General features: G+C 39.8%; 2 protein-coding genes across 3 annotated transcripts; one reads left to right on the top strand and one right to left on the bottom strand.

The window, feature by feature from the left end:
* Positions 1-811: 811 nt before the first annotated feature.
* On the top strand, positions 812-7,468 carry hdc (histidine decarboxylase; the record flags this gene model as incomplete). Its single annotated transcript, XM_084352810.1, has 12 exons — positions 812-839; positions 916-1,088; positions 1,175-1,288; positions 2,358-2,480; positions 2,571-2,708; positions 2,798-2,941; positions 4,049-4,115; positions 4,241-4,403; positions 4,526-4,616; positions 4,700-4,798; positions 5,596-5,697; positions 6,494-7,468. The coding sequence occupies 12 exons, from the start codon at positions 812-814 to the stop codon at positions 7,277-7,279; spliced, it is 2,028 nt and encodes a 675-aa protein (XP_084208936.1). The 3' UTR covers positions 7,280-7,468.
* A 1,202-nt stretch (positions 7,469-8,670) lies between these two features.
* LOC311255334 (long-chain fatty acid transport protein 2-like) lies at positions 8,671-15,876 on the bottom strand. 2 transcript variants are annotated; one of them, XM_084349733.1, is made up of 11 exons: positions 15,786-15,876; positions 15,084-15,316; positions 12,685-12,894; positions 12,412-12,570; positions 12,067-12,191; positions 11,736-11,930; positions 11,138-11,228; positions 10,844-11,042; positions 9,498-9,595; positions 9,131-9,261; positions 8,671-9,045 (listed from the first exon to the last, which is right to left on the bottom strand). In XM_084349733.1, exons 1-11 carry the CDS (start codon positions 15,803-15,805, stop codon positions 8,872-8,874), a joined length of 1,635 nt encoding a protein of 544 aa, XP_084205859.1. In that variant the 5' UTR covers positions 15,806-15,876; the 3' UTR covers positions 8,671-8,871. The 2 variants fall into 2 exon arrangements, with proteins under 2 accessions (XP_084205859.1, XP_084205858.1); XM_084349732.1 differs by having other exon boundaries at positions 15,084-15,873.
* Between the last annotated feature and the right edge of the window lie 1,983 nt (positions 15,877-17,859).

Here is a 17,859-nt window from a genome sequence, read left to right as displayed (position 1 = left end):
TCCAGTGACTGCAGTGTAGTCTGTTTAAAGCCAAATATTAGCTTTTACTTTTACTGTTCATCTGTGAAGATTATCTTGCTGAACAAAATGTGTAAATATCATGTTGGCCACAGTGATTTTTTTCGGCCATATTCCAAAATCCAATAGAAAAACCCCACAGGCTTTTTGTCGAGGGAACCAGGCATAGATTTATTTATTTATTTATTTTTGTTTACTAGATACCAGATGAACAGATGGCATCTATATAAATATATTATTAATATTTCTAAGTAACTGAAAGTTGCAACATTTTTTATGTGTTTATCGACATGCCAAAATATATTTCATATAACTTATATAACAAGTTGTAATCTATGAAATATATGATTTTAGACTGAACCTAGAATAATTACACTGTGACATCCTCCCTCAATATAGAGCATATTTAATCCAGGTGCAGAGGCACTGATGTATTTCACTGTTACATTAACTATCAATTATATTATAGTAATTTCTTCCTTTTAAACTAAATACAGTATCATTTTGCATCACTGAAATGTGTATAAGAAAATCATTACCAGTAGAAGAGGGTAAATATTTACTACACATGTGGAGTCAATGGAGGATGCCACCAAACCACTCCAATGATGGAAAGATAAACATGTGAGGGTCATTATGCGTCATCATTTTAGGGCGTGTTCTTCAACAGGGTCTATATAGTTTGGCGATCTCTTTCGCTGATTACACAAAGCATCACTACATCCACCTGTTATCCAACAAATTAACTCTGAGCTTCTAACTTTGAGCTTTCATCTAAAAAAAAAAAAAAAGAATGCAGGCTGAGGAATACAACCGCAGAGGTAATCACAGGCTCCTTTTGAATATACTGACTCGTTGTGTCTGTGTCCAGCTGTTACAGTGTCTGTTACTGATCAGGTAAGGAGCTGGTGGACTACATTACACAGTACCTGAGCTCCATCAGGGAGAGGAGGGTGATTCCAGATGTGAAGCCGGGTTACATGAAGGAGCTTCTCCCTGACAGTGCGCCGTCAGACGCTGAGGACTGGGAGAGTATCTTCAACGACATCGAGAAGGTCATCATGCCAGGAGTAAGTTCCTACTGTCATCCATCATCATATCAGTAACTTGAAACTTTGGCAAATAAATGTGTGTTTCTCATCTTTTTTTCCCTCAGGTGGTTCACTGGCAGAGCCCTCACATGCATGCATACTACCCCAGTCTGACTTCATGGCCCTCCATGCTCGGGGACATGCTGGCCGATGCCATCAACTGTGTTGGATTCACCTGGGTAAGGGGACAACTATACATGTACCTATATTGTTTTTTTCCCTCTAGATTCAGAGACCTGTACTTACCAGAGAGATATAAAAAATATATCAGTTATTTCCCTAGGTTTGTAGAAAACTTAAGTATTTGGCGGGGGAATTTTGGAAGTCATCCTGCCCGAACTTCATAACGTTGGGAAGAACCTTGAATAAATTATAACACATCTTTTAAGAGCATACACTGCTTACCCTGTATGGATGTTATGTTATGGATGTGCTACAAGTTACACAAGTCGCTTACCAATTATTGATATTGGTTACTTTTGCAGTAAAAAAAAATCTGTTTGCATACTGGTGTATGATCATATAGCTCAGTTTTCAGCGAGTACACCAGTCTATACACTGATCTGATACCACATAATAAAGGCCTGTTTGTTAGGAACAAGACCCTGCTACTTCCCCGAAGCGTCCTGTTTCTAATGAATAGTGCAAAATGATGTGGTATCACATCACTATAGACTTTAACTTGTGTTACTAATTCTAACATTTTAGACTGCATCGGAAGCATTTCCATAATAATTGACAAATCTTTTCTAATAAACTGAATGTAAATATACAATTCTTCTATTTCAAGTTAATTAAACTTTTATTTTACTTTTATTTTCAGACCACTTAAGAACTTTTGACTTGAAATAATGAGTTGTATGAACAAACTGTACAGAGTTCAATCAACTGATTAAAATCCCGGTATGCATTGTTTGAGAGTTAAAACTGTTCAGAGACCGTTTTTTTTATAATTTGAAGAAAATATCGGATTTTAACATAAATCAGGGCTGTTGATTTTCACAATAATAAAAGCATTGTCAACACGATAAAGATTAGGATGGAATTCAGTCTTCACCCTAACCTAAACCTAACCCAATAATAAGAGGAATGATGACATGACCAGGATAAATTGGTGAAATAGCGATTTGTCAACTTTGTCCTGAAGTTTTGTGTGTGTGTGTTTAACCGTGACCTTTGGGTATGCAGCAGGTGAAGTGAACTCATACCATCTGAATACATGCATTTTTCAATGCTGGTTGTGAACAGGCCTCCAGTCCAGCTTGTACAGAACTGGAGATGAATATGTTGGACTGGTTGTGTAAAGCACTGGGGCTCCCCTCCTTCTTCCTGCATCACCATTCTGACAGCAGAGGTGGAGGCGTACTGCAGGTTTGATTATTTTAAACCTGTAACAGTGCAGTTGTCTTTGTTGTAACTCAGAGCTTATAATCTTTCACTTCTCCCTGACTCTCCTGTCAGAGTACTGTCAGTGAGAGCACGCTGGTCGCTCTGCTGGCAGCCAGGAAAGATAAAATACTGCAGCTGCAGACTGAGCTCGACCAGGATGTGGACGACTCAGTCCTGAATTCAAGACTCGTGGCCTACGCTTCAGATCAGGTCAGTTTCACCACTTCTTGTACAATAACTTCCTATAATTCAGATGAAATAGACTGAGAAACTGATTTAATGTTCGACTGCTATTAAAGGCTCATTCCTCAGTTGAGAAGGCAGGTCTGATCTCTTTGGTGAAGATCAGGTTTCTGCCCACTGATGAGCAGCTGTCCCTGAGAGGAGACACTTTGAAACAAGCCATACAAGAGGACAGGGCGAGGGGACTGGTCCCTTTCATGGTAGGTGTTTGACACTGAGGCATGGGTGACAAGTGGGCAGGTTTCGAGGGTTGTAATTGGGGAATTTGCATTTGTATTTGAATATAATATAATGCTCCTGGTCCTCTGCTGCTTTTATGTTTCTATTGTGGGAGACAAACTCATACGTTAAATATTGAAGGGGATTTGTCATTTGTAACCCCCAACATCTACTCCTATAATGGGTGAGTGTGGAGGATTTATAATCACAGTATTGTTTTATCATGTTTTAGCTGACATCATGTCCTGCAGTGTGCATGACGATACAGGACATAAGGAAAACATACAGTATTATATTACTTTACTCCTGAAACTTGGCTTATATTAACCTTTATTTCATCTTTAAGCTCATGTTACTGCCTCGTGGAAACATGGATGCGAGCAGGAACTATTCATACAATGTCTTTGTCATTGATTCATTCAAAGGAAATCTGATAATTGAAAGTCCTCTGTCAAAAGTTTACTTAAATACTGTACTTAAGTACAATTTTAAGGTATTTGTACTTAAAGGTCCACCTTGTAAGAAAGCAACTTGTCAAATACTGCTGCTTTTGGGATGGTGAAAAGTCTGAGAAAGTAATATGATTATCTATCATATATATAATTCTGAAATTTTTTTCCCTCTTTCCTCTCCCATCAATCATCTCACAACCCTTTAGATTTAGCTTTGACCCTTAACTAAACTACCAAACAGTATATAACGTCAAAACTAGCTCCACCTCGGCCAGTAAAAATTCAGTAATAACAATGTAATAATGTAATTAACAATAATATGAGATTTAACTGCAGAAGAAGTATTTTTACTTTTGATACTTTGATACTTTATTTTGTTACTGATACTTGTTACTGATACTTATGTTTACTTAAGTAGGATTTTAAATGCAAGACTTTTTCTTATGATGGAGGATTGTTAAGTTAATATATTGGTACCTTAAATTAAAAAAAGGATCTGAGTACTTCTAACTGTTCAGTGTGGACAATTTTCAGTGGTCATATTAAAAATTATGAACAATTTGTTTGGCTAAGGAACTGATATGTTTCTGAAAAATAACTTTGTCACGTCTGAACTGTGATATTGTGTCTCTCCAGCTTTGTGCAACGTTGGGCTCTACAGGAGTGTGTGCCTTCGACAATCTCTCTGAGCTGGGACCAGTTTGTACGTCTTCAAGTTTACACCAAAAAATGTCTGCTTTGATTCTGCCTGTAAAGTCTACACATTGTGTTGATCCATTGAGATGCATTAGGAGAGTTACAGTACTTGTATTGAAATCTTTATCACAGGTTCAGAGGAGGGAGTGTGGCTCCATGTAGACGCTGCCTACGCTGGCTCAGCCTACGTCTGTCCTGAGCTCCGCTGGTCTCTGGAGGGCATCCAGTTTGCTCACTCGTTTGTCTTCAACCCTGCCAAGTGGATGATGGTCCATTTTGACTGTACAGCCTTCTGGTGAGCCTTTCACACCTCTATGGAAATTATTAGTATCTACAGAAGTAGCTCTGACATAAAAAATGAATCCAAAGCACATATGAAGGTGGCTCATTGGTCGTTAATGTGTTTTGTTTTCTCAGGGTGAAGGATAAATATAAGCTGCAGCAGACATTCACTGTTGACCCTGTTTACCTCAGACATGAAAACTCACAGGCAGCCACGGACTACATGGTATGACACATCACCAAATTAAAGGTTCAGTCGTGATAGTGAATCATTTGAATGCAACAACACTACTTTCCTCTGCTGTTCAGAACTGGCAGATTCCCCTCAGCCGACGTTTCCGTTCCATCAAACTCTGGTTTGTTTTGCGCTCCTTTGGACTGAAAAACCTCCAGGCTCATATCAGACACGTAAGTGGCATTCAGTTCTCTTCATTTAAATCGTTTTAGGAATAGATATCAAATATCATGAGATCGATGAGCAATTGATCAAAATATAATTTAAAGTACCAACAAACTACAGCGATGCCCCGGCCTACAAGTTGTATTTTCCAGATGAAGTGGAACATGCTTGTTTAGTATAGACCAGGTCGGTCACATCAGATTTTCACTACACGATCAGCGTTGCCAAAAGAATTCACGATAACGATATTATCAAGATATCTACAGGAAATAAGAAAAAAAACACTCAAAATACGAGTGTAGGGAGGTGGTGAGAGAGTCAACCCATAACTGCCCATAAAAGGAACAATTACACAAATGTTCCATCTTATAGTGAGAAGCAAATATTGAGTTAAGGCACCTTATCTCTACTTACAGTGACAAAGTGTGAACGTAAAGAAAGGAAAATGATTTAAGAGGCCAGGTTTTATTCACACAATATTATCATAACTCATTGTAATCGCAATACCTGTAAAAATAATCGCAATATATAATCTTTCTCCATATCATTGAGCCCTATTATGAGATAGCGGACACATACAGTGTATGACTGTGGGGAAATTAGGGAAATACTTCAGCTCAGTCTAGCGTGTTGATCAGAGTTGTGATTTAAAGTTTGGATGGGCCCCGGAAGATTTTCCCAATTTGAAGTTGGGCCACGTCATTCTTCAAGTTTGTGAATGGCTGCTGTAGATCCAATGACGACGAACAAAAGTTTATGTGTTTTTGAGTTTCATAATCTGCATGTAGATTCTTGTTTTTTTCAGGGTATTGAGATGGCAAAGCTCTTGGAGTCTCACATAAAGAGCGACCCAAACTTTGAGGTTCCTGCTGTGAGGCACCTCGGCCTGGTGGTCTTCTGTCTGAAAGTACGTAACACAAATTTGAACATTTCTATGCAGTGACTAGGCAAAGATAACATTAAATTGTGTTTTGTTAAGCAACATGTTGCTCACTGGCTAATAATTGTTGAGATGTATAAACTTGTCAGACACACCTCGTTCAAAGGTTTACAGGGATAATCTTTTATCTTTGCCCTGACTATGACATTGTTATCTAACCAACAGTAAGTGTTTCCACATGTGGGCATCTGGTCTCCATTATTTCCTCATTATTTGTTTAAATTTGTTTTATCAATGGATCTGAAATGCTGAACGAGGATAAATCTCTCATTGTCTAAGTTTGGAAGATCGTCACTGTTAAAGCAGAAGTCTTGCTTCACAAAAAACACCACCATTTTTTTCTCTTGATGCTTTTTGTTCTTGGCAAAGCCACTGAAAATGTGTTTTTTCTCCGGTCTTTGCCTCCAACAAGCTGGTCTCTCCTGTGGACAGTGTTGTAAAAAAGTGCACAGAAGTTTAAGTGAGTCACCTTAGATGAGTCAAAGTAAAGATTTTGTGTAAAATGTGTAACTTTTATAAAAGGGAAAACTGCCCATTTGAATAATACTTGGATACTTAAATGATTTTTTTGATGTTTTTGGAGGACGTTGGCTCACCTCTGTTTTATCGAGCATACTGTAGATGAGGGCTGAGCGATATCTGTTCATGGAAGAGAGCTGAAACCTTGACATGATGTTGCTGAATGTGCTTGCCTTTTGTTTGGAAGCTTAAAGTCTTTTCAGCCCTGCAACATTCCTGAATATTTCACGTTTTCTTCTTCTAGGGAGGAAACGAAGTGACCCAGGAGCTGTTGAGGAGACTGACCCGGTCCGGCTCCATGTACCTCATCCCTGCAGACATTCACAACAAACGCATCATCAGATTCACGGTGACCTCACAGTTCACTACAGCAGAGGACATCCTGAAGGACTGGAGCATCATTTCAAAAACGGCGTCTGCTCTTCTGGCTGAGACACGGGCACTGAACAATGCAGACCAACCAAAATCAGGGAAAGATGAGGTGATAGGAGCTGAAGGAAACCAACAGTCTGACTCAGACAGCAGGTCGGAGGAGAGAGAGGAGGCGGTCTCCGGGCTGGACAAGGCTGAGGTGGAGCTGTGGCTCGACAAGGCCTGGATTTCTTCCAGGAGGCCAATGCGCTCTCTCAGCTGCAGCAGCGAGCCTCTGCCTTACACTTACTTCAGGCCGATGTCTGGCTACGACTTTGAACCAAAGCCTAGTCTTAAAGATGATGCGGGCGGCGTCCCCCCGCCGTCAACAACTGGACCTGACTCTGTGAATGAGATTACAGAGATGCCTTCAAATCTTCTGGGCAAACAAGTGATGAAGAAACTGACAAAGTTCTACAGCGTGCCCAGTTTCTGCAACCAGTGGGTTCAGTGTGGCCGGCACCAGGTGTGCTGCCCACTGAAGGTTTCACAGACAACACAAAAACACTTGACCTCCACCTGCAGAAGGACTAACTGTATGTCTTCTACTCCTGTGGCCAACACAGCTCCCTCTCACACTCCACTGGAGGGTGCCACCGCACCGAAGCTCCTGAATTGATCCAGTGTGCAGTCGATCATTTCAGCTGTTGGTAATGAAGCAGTTGACTACTGCACCAGGTGTGTTGATGCTGAGTCAGCACAGTTAGCTCTGAGGATCACTATCTAACTGTATCAATGATTTAGGGTTGATTTGCTCATTTGTAATCATGTTTTCAAAATATTTTTATTAAAAAGCATTTCAAACCTCTCTGTGTAGTTTAACTGTGTGTCATCAATCCCCTCCCTCCCCTCTTCGTCACCACTCTTGCACATGTCTCTTCTTCTTTCGAGGCAGCTCTCTTTGCCTCTTTCTTTTCTTCAAGTGCTTTCCATCGCTCGGCCTGTTTGTTGTATAAGCCGAATTGGTAGCTTTGTCTGTTCCACGATTGCCGGTAAACAGGAGGATCCTGCTCCCCGAGCAGAAAGGACCGAGTCTTGAGATTGGATAAAACTGTGGAACACAGACCTGTTTAACACTTATTTAAATAAGATATAAAACACTTTAAACTTAATTTGTTACGTCCCCTCCTCCCCTGTCCATTTCAGGACATAACATATTGTCTGTCTGTCTGCGGTCAGATTTTCGTCAGCATGATAGCGTCACAAATGTGCAAGATCCGGTCATGAAACGTCACAGGTGTGTAGTTGAGATCAAAATAATGGCCAGGTTTGAAGATGGGTATGGTCTTGCCCATGAGTACTGAGTACTAATGTTATAAATATCAATAAAGTATTACACAAACAGTCTGGTGAAGCTGCTTTCTGCCATGATGGCCCTAAACTCAGGAACAGCCTTCCCCTTAGATCTTTGAACTGCGATATCCCTAGTTATTTTTAAAAAGAAATCAAAAACCCAAACCTCCTTAATTCGGCTTTTAATGTGGAGTAACTGCATCAATTTTATTCTTTAAGCGTGTTATGTCAAGACTGTTATAGTATCATTATTACTATTATCTTTATATTACAAGTATATGTGCATGTATCTGTATAGATATGTGCCTTTATCCTTTTCTTAAAGAAGACCTATTATGCTTTTTTGTAAAAGCATGAAAGAATTGATTTAGCACAGCTGTTTTGTTGTTGTTTGCTGCTGGCTCAGGCGTGTCTGAGCTGACCAATCAAAGGAGACTGGATATTCAGGAGGGGGGCCTTAAAGAGACAGGAGCTTAAACAGAGCATTTCAGACAGAGGGGGAATACAGTGCTGCAGCACTGGACTGTATGAGGAAACGGATGTGTTTTTGAGCATTAAATTAAAGCATTAATGTAATCCTATTCTAGTAGTAACCCAAAATAAAATTATGAACCTGAGGATATCCTTTAAAATCTATCTCATTAATTGTTTAACTGTTTATATTTATATGTACTGCAGTGTAAACTAATCATCTTTCAATAAAACAAATCTTTACAATGAAAGCATACAAAATAAAATTTTATTCCTTGACATAATTCATTACTAAATCTTCCCCACAGAAGGTAAAGGAGCTCGTGGAATGTGCTGTATAGAAACACTCAGGTCAGTCTTCATCGTTTGGCCTCCTGCATCACCTAAAAACTACAAATCAAATTCACTATTTGAGGCTGTCAGTCCAACAACAAACACTGAAGTCACTCAGAGCCTGGCTTTTCCCTCTGCGATGGAGATGAAGATCTCCTGAGTCATGGGCACGTAGCCCTTGTTGTCCTCCAGGTAGAACAGAAGGTCTTGAATGACGGAGGGGTTGAAGCCCTCCTCTGCCAGCTTCACCTTCATCTGCTTGAATGTCCCAGTTACGACCAGAGCATCCTGCACAAGAGAAATAAATGGTTATATAACAACTGCATGACATTATTTTGATGTTGTAAGCGAGTTTCAGCAGGACTTTGTTTACCTGTATACGAATGAAGCGTGGCCTTGCGTAGCTGGGGAGGTAGTTTTTGACATGCTGATATACAGCTTTGCCGTCAAAGTCCATGTTTTCCTTGAGCTTTAGTGCTGCCATTCCAATTCTTCCCTCGTGTCCTGATCAGTTAAGGTCAAAGTAAGAGGAGGGGGTTATTTAATGATGACAGTGTAAACAGTTCTTTTTGTCTTCCATAATACGGCAATGTATGTATATATGAGGAGAACTTCTAAAATACATGCTTTCCTGTTTCAAATTCTTCTCAATTAACTTAATTTGAAGGATTACACGCTTCATTATTATGATGGTTAATAATTATTGATGTAATAAATAAATAAATAAATGTAATTATTACCTGGCACCTTTACACCATAGACATTAGCCTCCTCAACCCAGTCCAGCATGAGCAAATGATCAGCCACCTCTGTGGTCGCCACATTTTCTCCTTTCCACCTGTATTTTATGACAATACAGAGACAGAACGTGCATAACTTAGCTTTTCATTTGACACAGGGAATTAGATTAGGACTGCACACTATGGTGAAAAATAATCATTTCACATGAGTCATATGACTGGTAAAAATGTTGACAGACAGATTACGATATGACTCAGGATTAGTGACATGACGATGATGTTTGACTTTTGTTGGGGTCTGTACCAAACAAATGTTTTCTTACATCTGGAAACAGCATTAGTAGAACGAGAACATCTCTGCTGCACTACAGCACTTCATTGTGATGTTGTTTTGTCACACATTTATTTACATTTATCAAAAAACTGCAGCTTCTTCTACTTAGAAATTGCACTTCTTGCAGAAAAAGCTGAAATCCAACTGAAATGGAAGGAGTAACTCCTTATATATGCTTGTCAACTGTTTATCTTATCGACTTTGCACTTGGTGGGTGTATTGCTGAGGACCCACAGAAGTGCGTAGTGTGTGAAGCTGTTTGCAGCTTTGTTCTTCAGACAATATTGAAGGCCAAACAATCCTCCTGTTCCAAACAGGCATGTTTTGGAACAGGCACCGCACTAGCCATAATTAAAAGTAGATGCATAATATTAACTACAAGGAATCAAGGCCTTTAAAGGTCACCCAAAAATGAAAATTCAGTCATTATCTACTCATCCTCACACTTGATGGAAAATCTGGTGACGTTTTGTAGTCACAAAACATTTCTGGAGCTTCACAGCAAAACAGCCCTGCAGCATTCTTCTAAACAACTCAAGTAGCTGGTGACTTGTAGCCAAGAGATCCCAACTTTTAATCAGCATATGGGAGAGAAGATAAAGACTAATTTTTTTTTTCCTTTAATGATCTTGAATAAAGTCAAATTCAAAAAGCATCGTAAAATCAGTGCCCAGTAATGAAAATGAGTTCAGCCAAAAATCAAATGTAGCCTGAGTTGATAAAACCTGTAGTGACCCTTTGTCTAAGATCTCAAATATTTGTTGGTTGGCTGGTTGTCAGCAGGATTACACAAAAACTACATAGCAGATGTCCATGAAACTTGGATGGAGGATGAGTCTAGACCCCATTAAATTTTGGTGCGGATCAGGATTAAGGAAGGATCCAGGACTTTTATTTTTAATACTTTCTTTAACATTGTGTTAATGAAGGGAATAATACATGGGTCTTGAGTAAAATCCAGCTCTACTGCACTCTACTTATTTTTCATGTTCACTTTGTGTCATCCACGGACCTGAAAGTGTCTCCAATGCGGTCTTGAAAGTAGATAAATCCCTCGTCGTCTATCCTCAGCAGGTCCCCGCTGTTAAAGTAGCGGTCTCCCTTCACAAACACGTCGCTCAGCGTCTTCCTCTGCGTCTGCTGCTTGTTCTTGGCGTAGCCACTGAAAGGTGATCTTGCTCCGATCTTTGCCACCAACAAACCGGTCTCTCCTGCAGGGGGAAAGCACGGGATGAGTATTAGTTAGAGTTAAAAGGCCAGGAGGAAGAAAGCCATATATTTGGAGGAGAGTGGTTCACTAACTCACCTCTGGGGACTTCAATACAAAATCCTTTGGAGTTTTTGACTGGCTCCTCCTTCTCTGTGTCGTACCTGATGAGGGCATATGGAGTTGCCATCTGAAAAGTAGTTTGAGAATAAAACATGAGTTTGCATATATAAATTCATACTACATCGGTATGTATACTACTTATATTGTAATGATGCAATTAGCTGCTGTGCAAGTTTATACCACTTTGTTAAAGTGACACTTCACCACAAAATCGTATACACATGTTTCCTCTATAGTGCTTTTTATCCATCTAGATTGTTTTGTTGTGAGTTGTAAACTTTTGGAGATATTGTCCGTCGAGATGTCGACCTTCTCTCCAACAATTCACACCAAAATAATCTAGATCAGGGATGTCCAAACTTTTTTCCCTTGCAGGGCCAAAACTGAAACTTAATGGTGAGCCCCAGGCCAAAACCAAACACCTGTCGTATTGTAATGTTAATGTGCAAACTGGCCCTTGGATGCTAAGTTCCCTGAGCAAAGTGTCCACCTTTCTCAGATTATGAAAAATAGGGATCCCCGTATTTAAAGAGCATTTTACATCACAAAAAATAGTTGGGACAAATTAAAATACCTTGACTAGAAAATGCTCCTTGCCAATTGCTCCAATTTTGCCGATATGGTTGACAAAGCCTATATTTCCTTCTGTTGCTCCGTAGCACTCACAGACACGAATGTCCCCGAACCGCTGCAGGAATTCAGCCCAGGCATCAGCTCTCATCCCGTTCCCCAACGCCACTCGGACTTTATGATCTCTATCATTGTCTCTCTGGAGGAGAGGGAAAGAAAGGTGAGACAAGGGTAGTAAAACCACTGTAGGTTAATCTTTGTTTCTGAGGTCAAGCAGTGCGAATGAGTGCTGATCATGCAGCATTGGCAGTAGTAATGAGCATACAGTGTTTCACCTTTGGTGCGTTGCAGAGGTAGCGGATTATTTCTCCTATGTACTGAATGACAGTCACGTTGTACTTCCGACAGTCATTCCAGAAGTTAGAAGCAGAGAATTTATTCCTTAAAACAACAGTGCCGCCTGGAAATGAAGATACACAGACCTCAACAATATTATCTCACACTCAGAGCTCAGTCAGTGTTGTAAACGGAGTGACCTACAGGACTTTGAAATACAAACAGTGGTGATCGGAGCCAAAGAGCCTGTAACTTGAGGTCATATACATGTTAGTTTAACCTTCAGTAAACCCAGAATGCACCCTGGAAATCATGTTTTGAAGTTTTATGATGTCATGAATCACCTTGGTTTATTGCTCCACAAAGTCCCATCAGAAAGCCGGCGCTGTGGTAAAGAGGCAAGAATACGTAGATGATATCGTCTGAGCGAATGCCAGCAATAGACTGAAGAAAAGATGCCATCCATATCCTCTCGTGGTTTATTACAGCTGCCTTGGGAAGCCCTAAAAGATATCATGAAAAGCAGAAGTACTGTAGCATGTTTTAATAGTCCTGCTTCTTCTCAAGGCCAGCACACTAAACAGATAAACGTAGATCAGAGGTGAAGGTCAGGTTACCTGTGGTGCCTGAGGTGTAGATGTACAGCGCAGGACTCTTGAGGTGGATGTTGGCCCTCAGCTGAGGTGGCAGAGGCTGGTCTGAGGCCTGCTGGATCTTATCAGAGAGGCTTTCAATGCCATCCACATCGCAGTGCTCAGTGAGGAGGAACACACGGACGCCCTGCTCCTTCAAGGTGGGCAACACCTCCTCTACAGCCCCCCGCAAGTCTGAGAGAGGAGAGGAGAGGAGAGCAAGTGGAGGCTTCAGGGAATGCAAAAATGGGAAAAAGTGTTTCACAAAGCGGAGTGAAGTCAAATAAAGGAACAGTTCCCCAAAATTAAAGTTAGTCATTATTTACTCAAGTTTCATAATCTACAAAAGGGGTGTCACGATAAACTGGTATTGACAATAACCTTGATATTCAAAAATTAAATACTGGTAATCATGTTAATTATACACATATGGTAACATTGTGAAAATACATTTAGCGCTCTTAGATGAATTCCGTTTCTTTCCTTTCTTGCTTGCCTTTATGGTTGCGACCTGCCATAAAACGGAAAAAAGAAGAAGAAGAAGAAGAAGAAGAAACTAGCTTGCTAGTTCGCTACAAGCCCCCAGGCACAGCGCAGGGCTTTGAAGCCAAATTGTCATAGTGGCCAAACCGAGTACGTCACGTCATGCACACCATCCCCAAAAGACTTTTTCCCATAAGCTTACAAGAAGCAGCTGTTAAATGGTGGATACATTTTTTGAGCATCACAGCCATAGATATATATATAAAGGCTAGATATATCTATCTATCTATCTATCTATCTATCTATATATATATCTATATCTATCTATCTATATATATATATATATATATATATATATATATATATATGATCACAGCCCCCATAACAATCACAGTTTGAGCCATTTGGTCTGATAACATTTGGAAAGTCTTAAACAGCTGCACCGTTAAATTATTTTATTCAATTCCAACTAGCTGACGGCTAAACTGGAAGTTAGCCACTCAGCCAGCAGAAGTCTCTAGTGTGTACCCTCTATGCGGAAAGCTATGCAGAAGATTTGGGTAATTTTACACCCAGCAAGTTGAAGCTTCACAGCAAAACAGCTTTGCAGTATTCTCCTAAACAACTGCAGTAGCTGGAGACTTGTTTTTAAAATGGCTCCTTACAGCTTGTCCATCATAATCCAAGTTCCCAAAGCCCCAAGACCCCAAACTGATCTGAAAAGATGTGATTTTCACCCTTTTTTAAGCCAAAAATCTTAACTGTAGCTGCTAAGCTAAAAGCGTTAGCGTGCATCTTGTCTTTTCACGTCAATTTGGGGTCCCAGGGCTTTTGGAGTCTTGGATCACGCCGGACGTGCTGATGGAGCCTTTTTATATATTTTTTTCCAATTGTTTTTTTTATGTCTTGATTACACATCCCCATCTACTCCATTTGTTTAGGAGAGATGTTTTTCTGCTGCAAATCTCCAGAAATTTCAACCAACCTTCCGTCTGCATAGGGGTGATGGCAGTGAATGTTTGGGTGAACTCATCCTTTGAGACCAAACCCTGCTTCCGGCTTTTAATCACTGTAACTTAACTGTCTCCATTACCACCAGAGAGCGCTGACAAGTTGATTTTCAACCATCAAATGTCTCATGTAGTCTGTGTCACATTTCTAAAAACTGTAATACATCTGTATCTTCAATAAAATAATCATCAGCCGATATATATTCAGGCCAACAGCATGCAGAGACATTCACAGGAGGATACGCATGTGACATTGTTAATAACTTATTGGTGTAGAGTAATTAAGTACATTTACTCAACTACTGTACTTAAACTGTACTTGTACTTTAACTCCACATTAACTCAGAGGCAAATATTTGTAGTTTTTGCTCCAAACTACATTTATCAGACAACTTTAGCTTGCAGATTTATATTTAGAATCAACAAATAAATTATGATTTAAAATTATAGATTAAAATAAAACTTTAGCTGTCTTTAACAAGAGACCCAGCTTTTAAACTAAAGCAGTTTAACCACCTTTACCAGCTTCAGCATGAGAGTGATGAACACCTGAATGGATCAAAATGTATATCCAACAATATAACACACTTTCTTTTGAAATATTTCATTGTGCATAATGAGTACTTTTACTTTCTGTACTAGTATTTCTACACCGTGTTCTACTTTTAATTGAGTACAAGACTATTTCTTCCACTGCTGGAGCAAAAAAAACGAAGATTTAATTCCTGCAGAAGACTCATGTGAGTTCACATGTTAATAAACTGGTGTGCAGAGACTTAAAAACTTGTCCCAAAAACATTTCCACATTCTGTTTCTTATGCAACTCTTGCAAAATAAACAATGCAGAAAACCTGGAATTCATTTCCAAAACATAGCCCATCTCATTCTTACCAGCTCCAGCGACCAGGACTTTGGCATCGCAGCAGGAGAAGCAGTGCAGCAGAGACTTGGACCTGATGTTGGTGTTCAGGAGAGAAGCTGTGCATCCCAGCTTGGCGAGCGCCAGCCAGACCCACACAAACGACGGCTCGTTCCCTAAGAACAGGGCCACGGTGTCCCCCTCCTTCAGCTGGGCATGTGTGGACAGAGCTCTGGCCACTTTGTTGCTCTCCTTGTCTGCCCGGCTGTAAGAGTAGGAGCTGTCCTCAAAGAGCAGAAACTTCTTGTGTGGCCGCCTCGCCACTTTGTCCAGGAAACAATCCAAAATACTGTAAAACGGTTTGCTCTTCTTGTATTTACCCAGCCGTATGCCGATTTTAAGTGCAGTAATTGCGTAATTTAAATCTTGCAAAAAATAAGGGTTTTTAAGGTAAAGCAAAACCAGCAAAAGTGCCAAACCTGCAAGGGCGGTATACAGAAAGTAAGCAAACATCATAATAAGTAGAAGTGAGTCGGTCCTGCAGCTGGAAGAGCCCTGAGAGGTTCAACTTTCAGCAGCACACAGCAGCTGAATATATGTCAAGGTACGCCTCTTGAACTTTGAGCCATTTTCTCTGGGGCTGTGACAAAAGAGCGATTTCCGTGGACATACAAACTGACACTGCTGCCAACTGTGAAAGGCTGCTTCACTGCGATCCTGTGTGGTCATCGTACCAGAATAAGTTCCCCTGCATTGCAATGATGGTGCCAAAACCAGCACTTGTGTTAAATCTGTTGTCGCCAATAACAATTCATCTGGGTAAATAAGCTTGGAGGGTTTGTGTTTAAAGTAATAATACAGAGAGAAAACACACAACCCTAAACATGTTTTTTTTTCAAATTCTCATTCATCACAAAGGCTGAGATAAACTGCACCTGAGTAACAAGTCAAATGAAAGCAAAAAGCTACCGTACTGTTCAACACATTTATTATCAGCATCTTTTCCTTTTTGCCACCATTAAGGATCCTCTAAGCAAGGGCTCCAAAAATATCATTCATCATCATAAATCATAATGCAATTTAAACCCACGTTTGTGTCAAAGCTGAGAGAATCACACATTAATAAGCGTCAATGTGACCTACATAATATCAGTGCTTTGAGTCACTGTTTAGCCAAGGAGGCAACAGTGAAAACAAGCTTGTTGATATGATAATAATGGAGTAATTAAATCAAAGATTAATTTCCTGTGAATATCTCCATCTTCTTCATCCAAAGCAGCAAACTGATCATAAAAGAATAAAATGGTCTTTTGCTTCACCAGGCTGGTTGAGACAGTGTCTCTAATACTGAACATAACAGTTCTGATATGAGATGGACTCAATGAGAAGGATTCAAATGTTATTACTGTTAGGTCTTTGTTTACTGAGTGAAGAGACGTTCGAGCTGGTCTGCGACTGATAAGAACCGACTGATCTTTACATGATCATATCAGCTGTAACTGCAGAAAGGACTTTGTCCACCTGAAAGAAATCTACAACTTTATTCTAACCAGTAAAGCTGCCATGCATGTGTTTGTGTTTATTATGTACTGAAATTATACTAATAACAATGTTAATACAAACACATGCATGACAAAGGCCATGTAGACACACCCACACACTTCTGTGTGAATTTTCAGGTCCAGCTTAAGAGAAATCACAGTACAATGATCAGTGTTGTACCCAAAAGTCATATTTGTAAATTATACATATATTATGTGCATACTGTATATGGCCTACACTGTATACTATGGGTCATCTGATTACCTGCCTGGCCGATTATCAGATCTGATATCCAGCTTTTTTCTGATTATCAGAATCAGTATTTGATCTGCAGTCTGCAAGTAACTAGTAACTAAAGTTATCAAATAAATGTAGTGGAGTAAACGTACAAAATTCTCTTCACAAATGTAGTAGAGTGGAAGCGTGAAGTAGCAGAAAATAGAAATACTTAAACTACAAGTACCTCAAAGTTGTACTTAAAAACCTTACTTGAGTAAATATACTTAGTTACACTCCATCGATGACAATGATGTTGTTGTGCCTCCAACTTTGTGTTAGTTTGGGAAACTCGGCTTTTGTGTTTTAACATTTCAGTGCCTTGATCAAGAAGGACATATTTTTAAGAAAAAAGTTAAAAAAAACACATCTCTTCAATTTTACCTTTAACTTACTGCCAAATTCCTGATGCAGACTTGACTCGTTGGAGTTTTGCACTGCTGCACTTCTTTTAAAATGTTCTATTATACAACACTCTCACGTCTATCCATTTTTCCTCTGCCATGGAGGTTATGTTTTCACGTGTCTGTTTGTTGGTTGGTTGGTTTGCCAACAGGATTGCACAAAACTTGGATGGAGGATTAACTTGAAGGTTAACTTTTGGCTCAGGTCCAGATAAAGAGACATTGCGAGACAGGGTGTTTTTCTGTATTTTCAGTTCAACATTCCTCAGGGAGTGAAGCGTGGATTCTTGATGAAGACATCAGGTGGCTGGTTTCTATGAGAGAGAACAGTTTGATGTGGATCCTACATCTGTTGAGCTTCAATTATGATTAAGCAGTTATAGGTGCTTTAAAATTTAGAGTGACACAGGGCTGTTGAGTTTAATATTGGCTAAGGCATGATTGAACTACACGGGAATGTTGGTCTGTGGCGGAGGTATGCGCTCTACCGAGCGCCATCCTAGTTTTTACCTTACAGTATTCTTATAATTGGGTTTTATTTTCTGTCTTATATTTCTTTGTACTGTATTTTCATCCTTATTTTATC

This window comes from Pagrus pagrus (genome assembly GCF_965226575.1).
Source record: "Pagrus pagrus genome assembly, chromosome: 1".
Classification (NCBI taxonomy): Eukaryota; Metazoa; Chordata; class Actinopteri; order Spariformes; family Sparidae; genus Pagrus; species Pagrus pagrus.
The sequence above is the reverse complement of the archived record's forward strand: the minus strand, read 5'-3'. Positions and strand labels throughout refer to the sequence as shown.

What these genes read in the sequence shown, in the direction of transcription:
- LOC311255334 (XM_084349732.1), bottom strand. Translation starts at nt 15,567, where the DNA reads ATGATGTTTGCTTACTTTCTGTATACCGCCCTTGCAGGTTTGGCACTT. An exon ending in AGGAGCATTTTCTAGTCAAG is followed by an intron (nt 11,229 to 11,735) that starts GTATTTTAATTT and finishes ACTACTTTTCAG; the next exon opens with ATGGCAACTCCATATGCCCT. An exon ending in TTGTATTGAAGTCCCCAGAG is followed by an intron (nt 11,043 to 11,137) that starts GTGAGTTAGTGA and finishes TTCCCCCTGCAG; the next exon opens with GAGAGACCGGTTTGTTGGTG.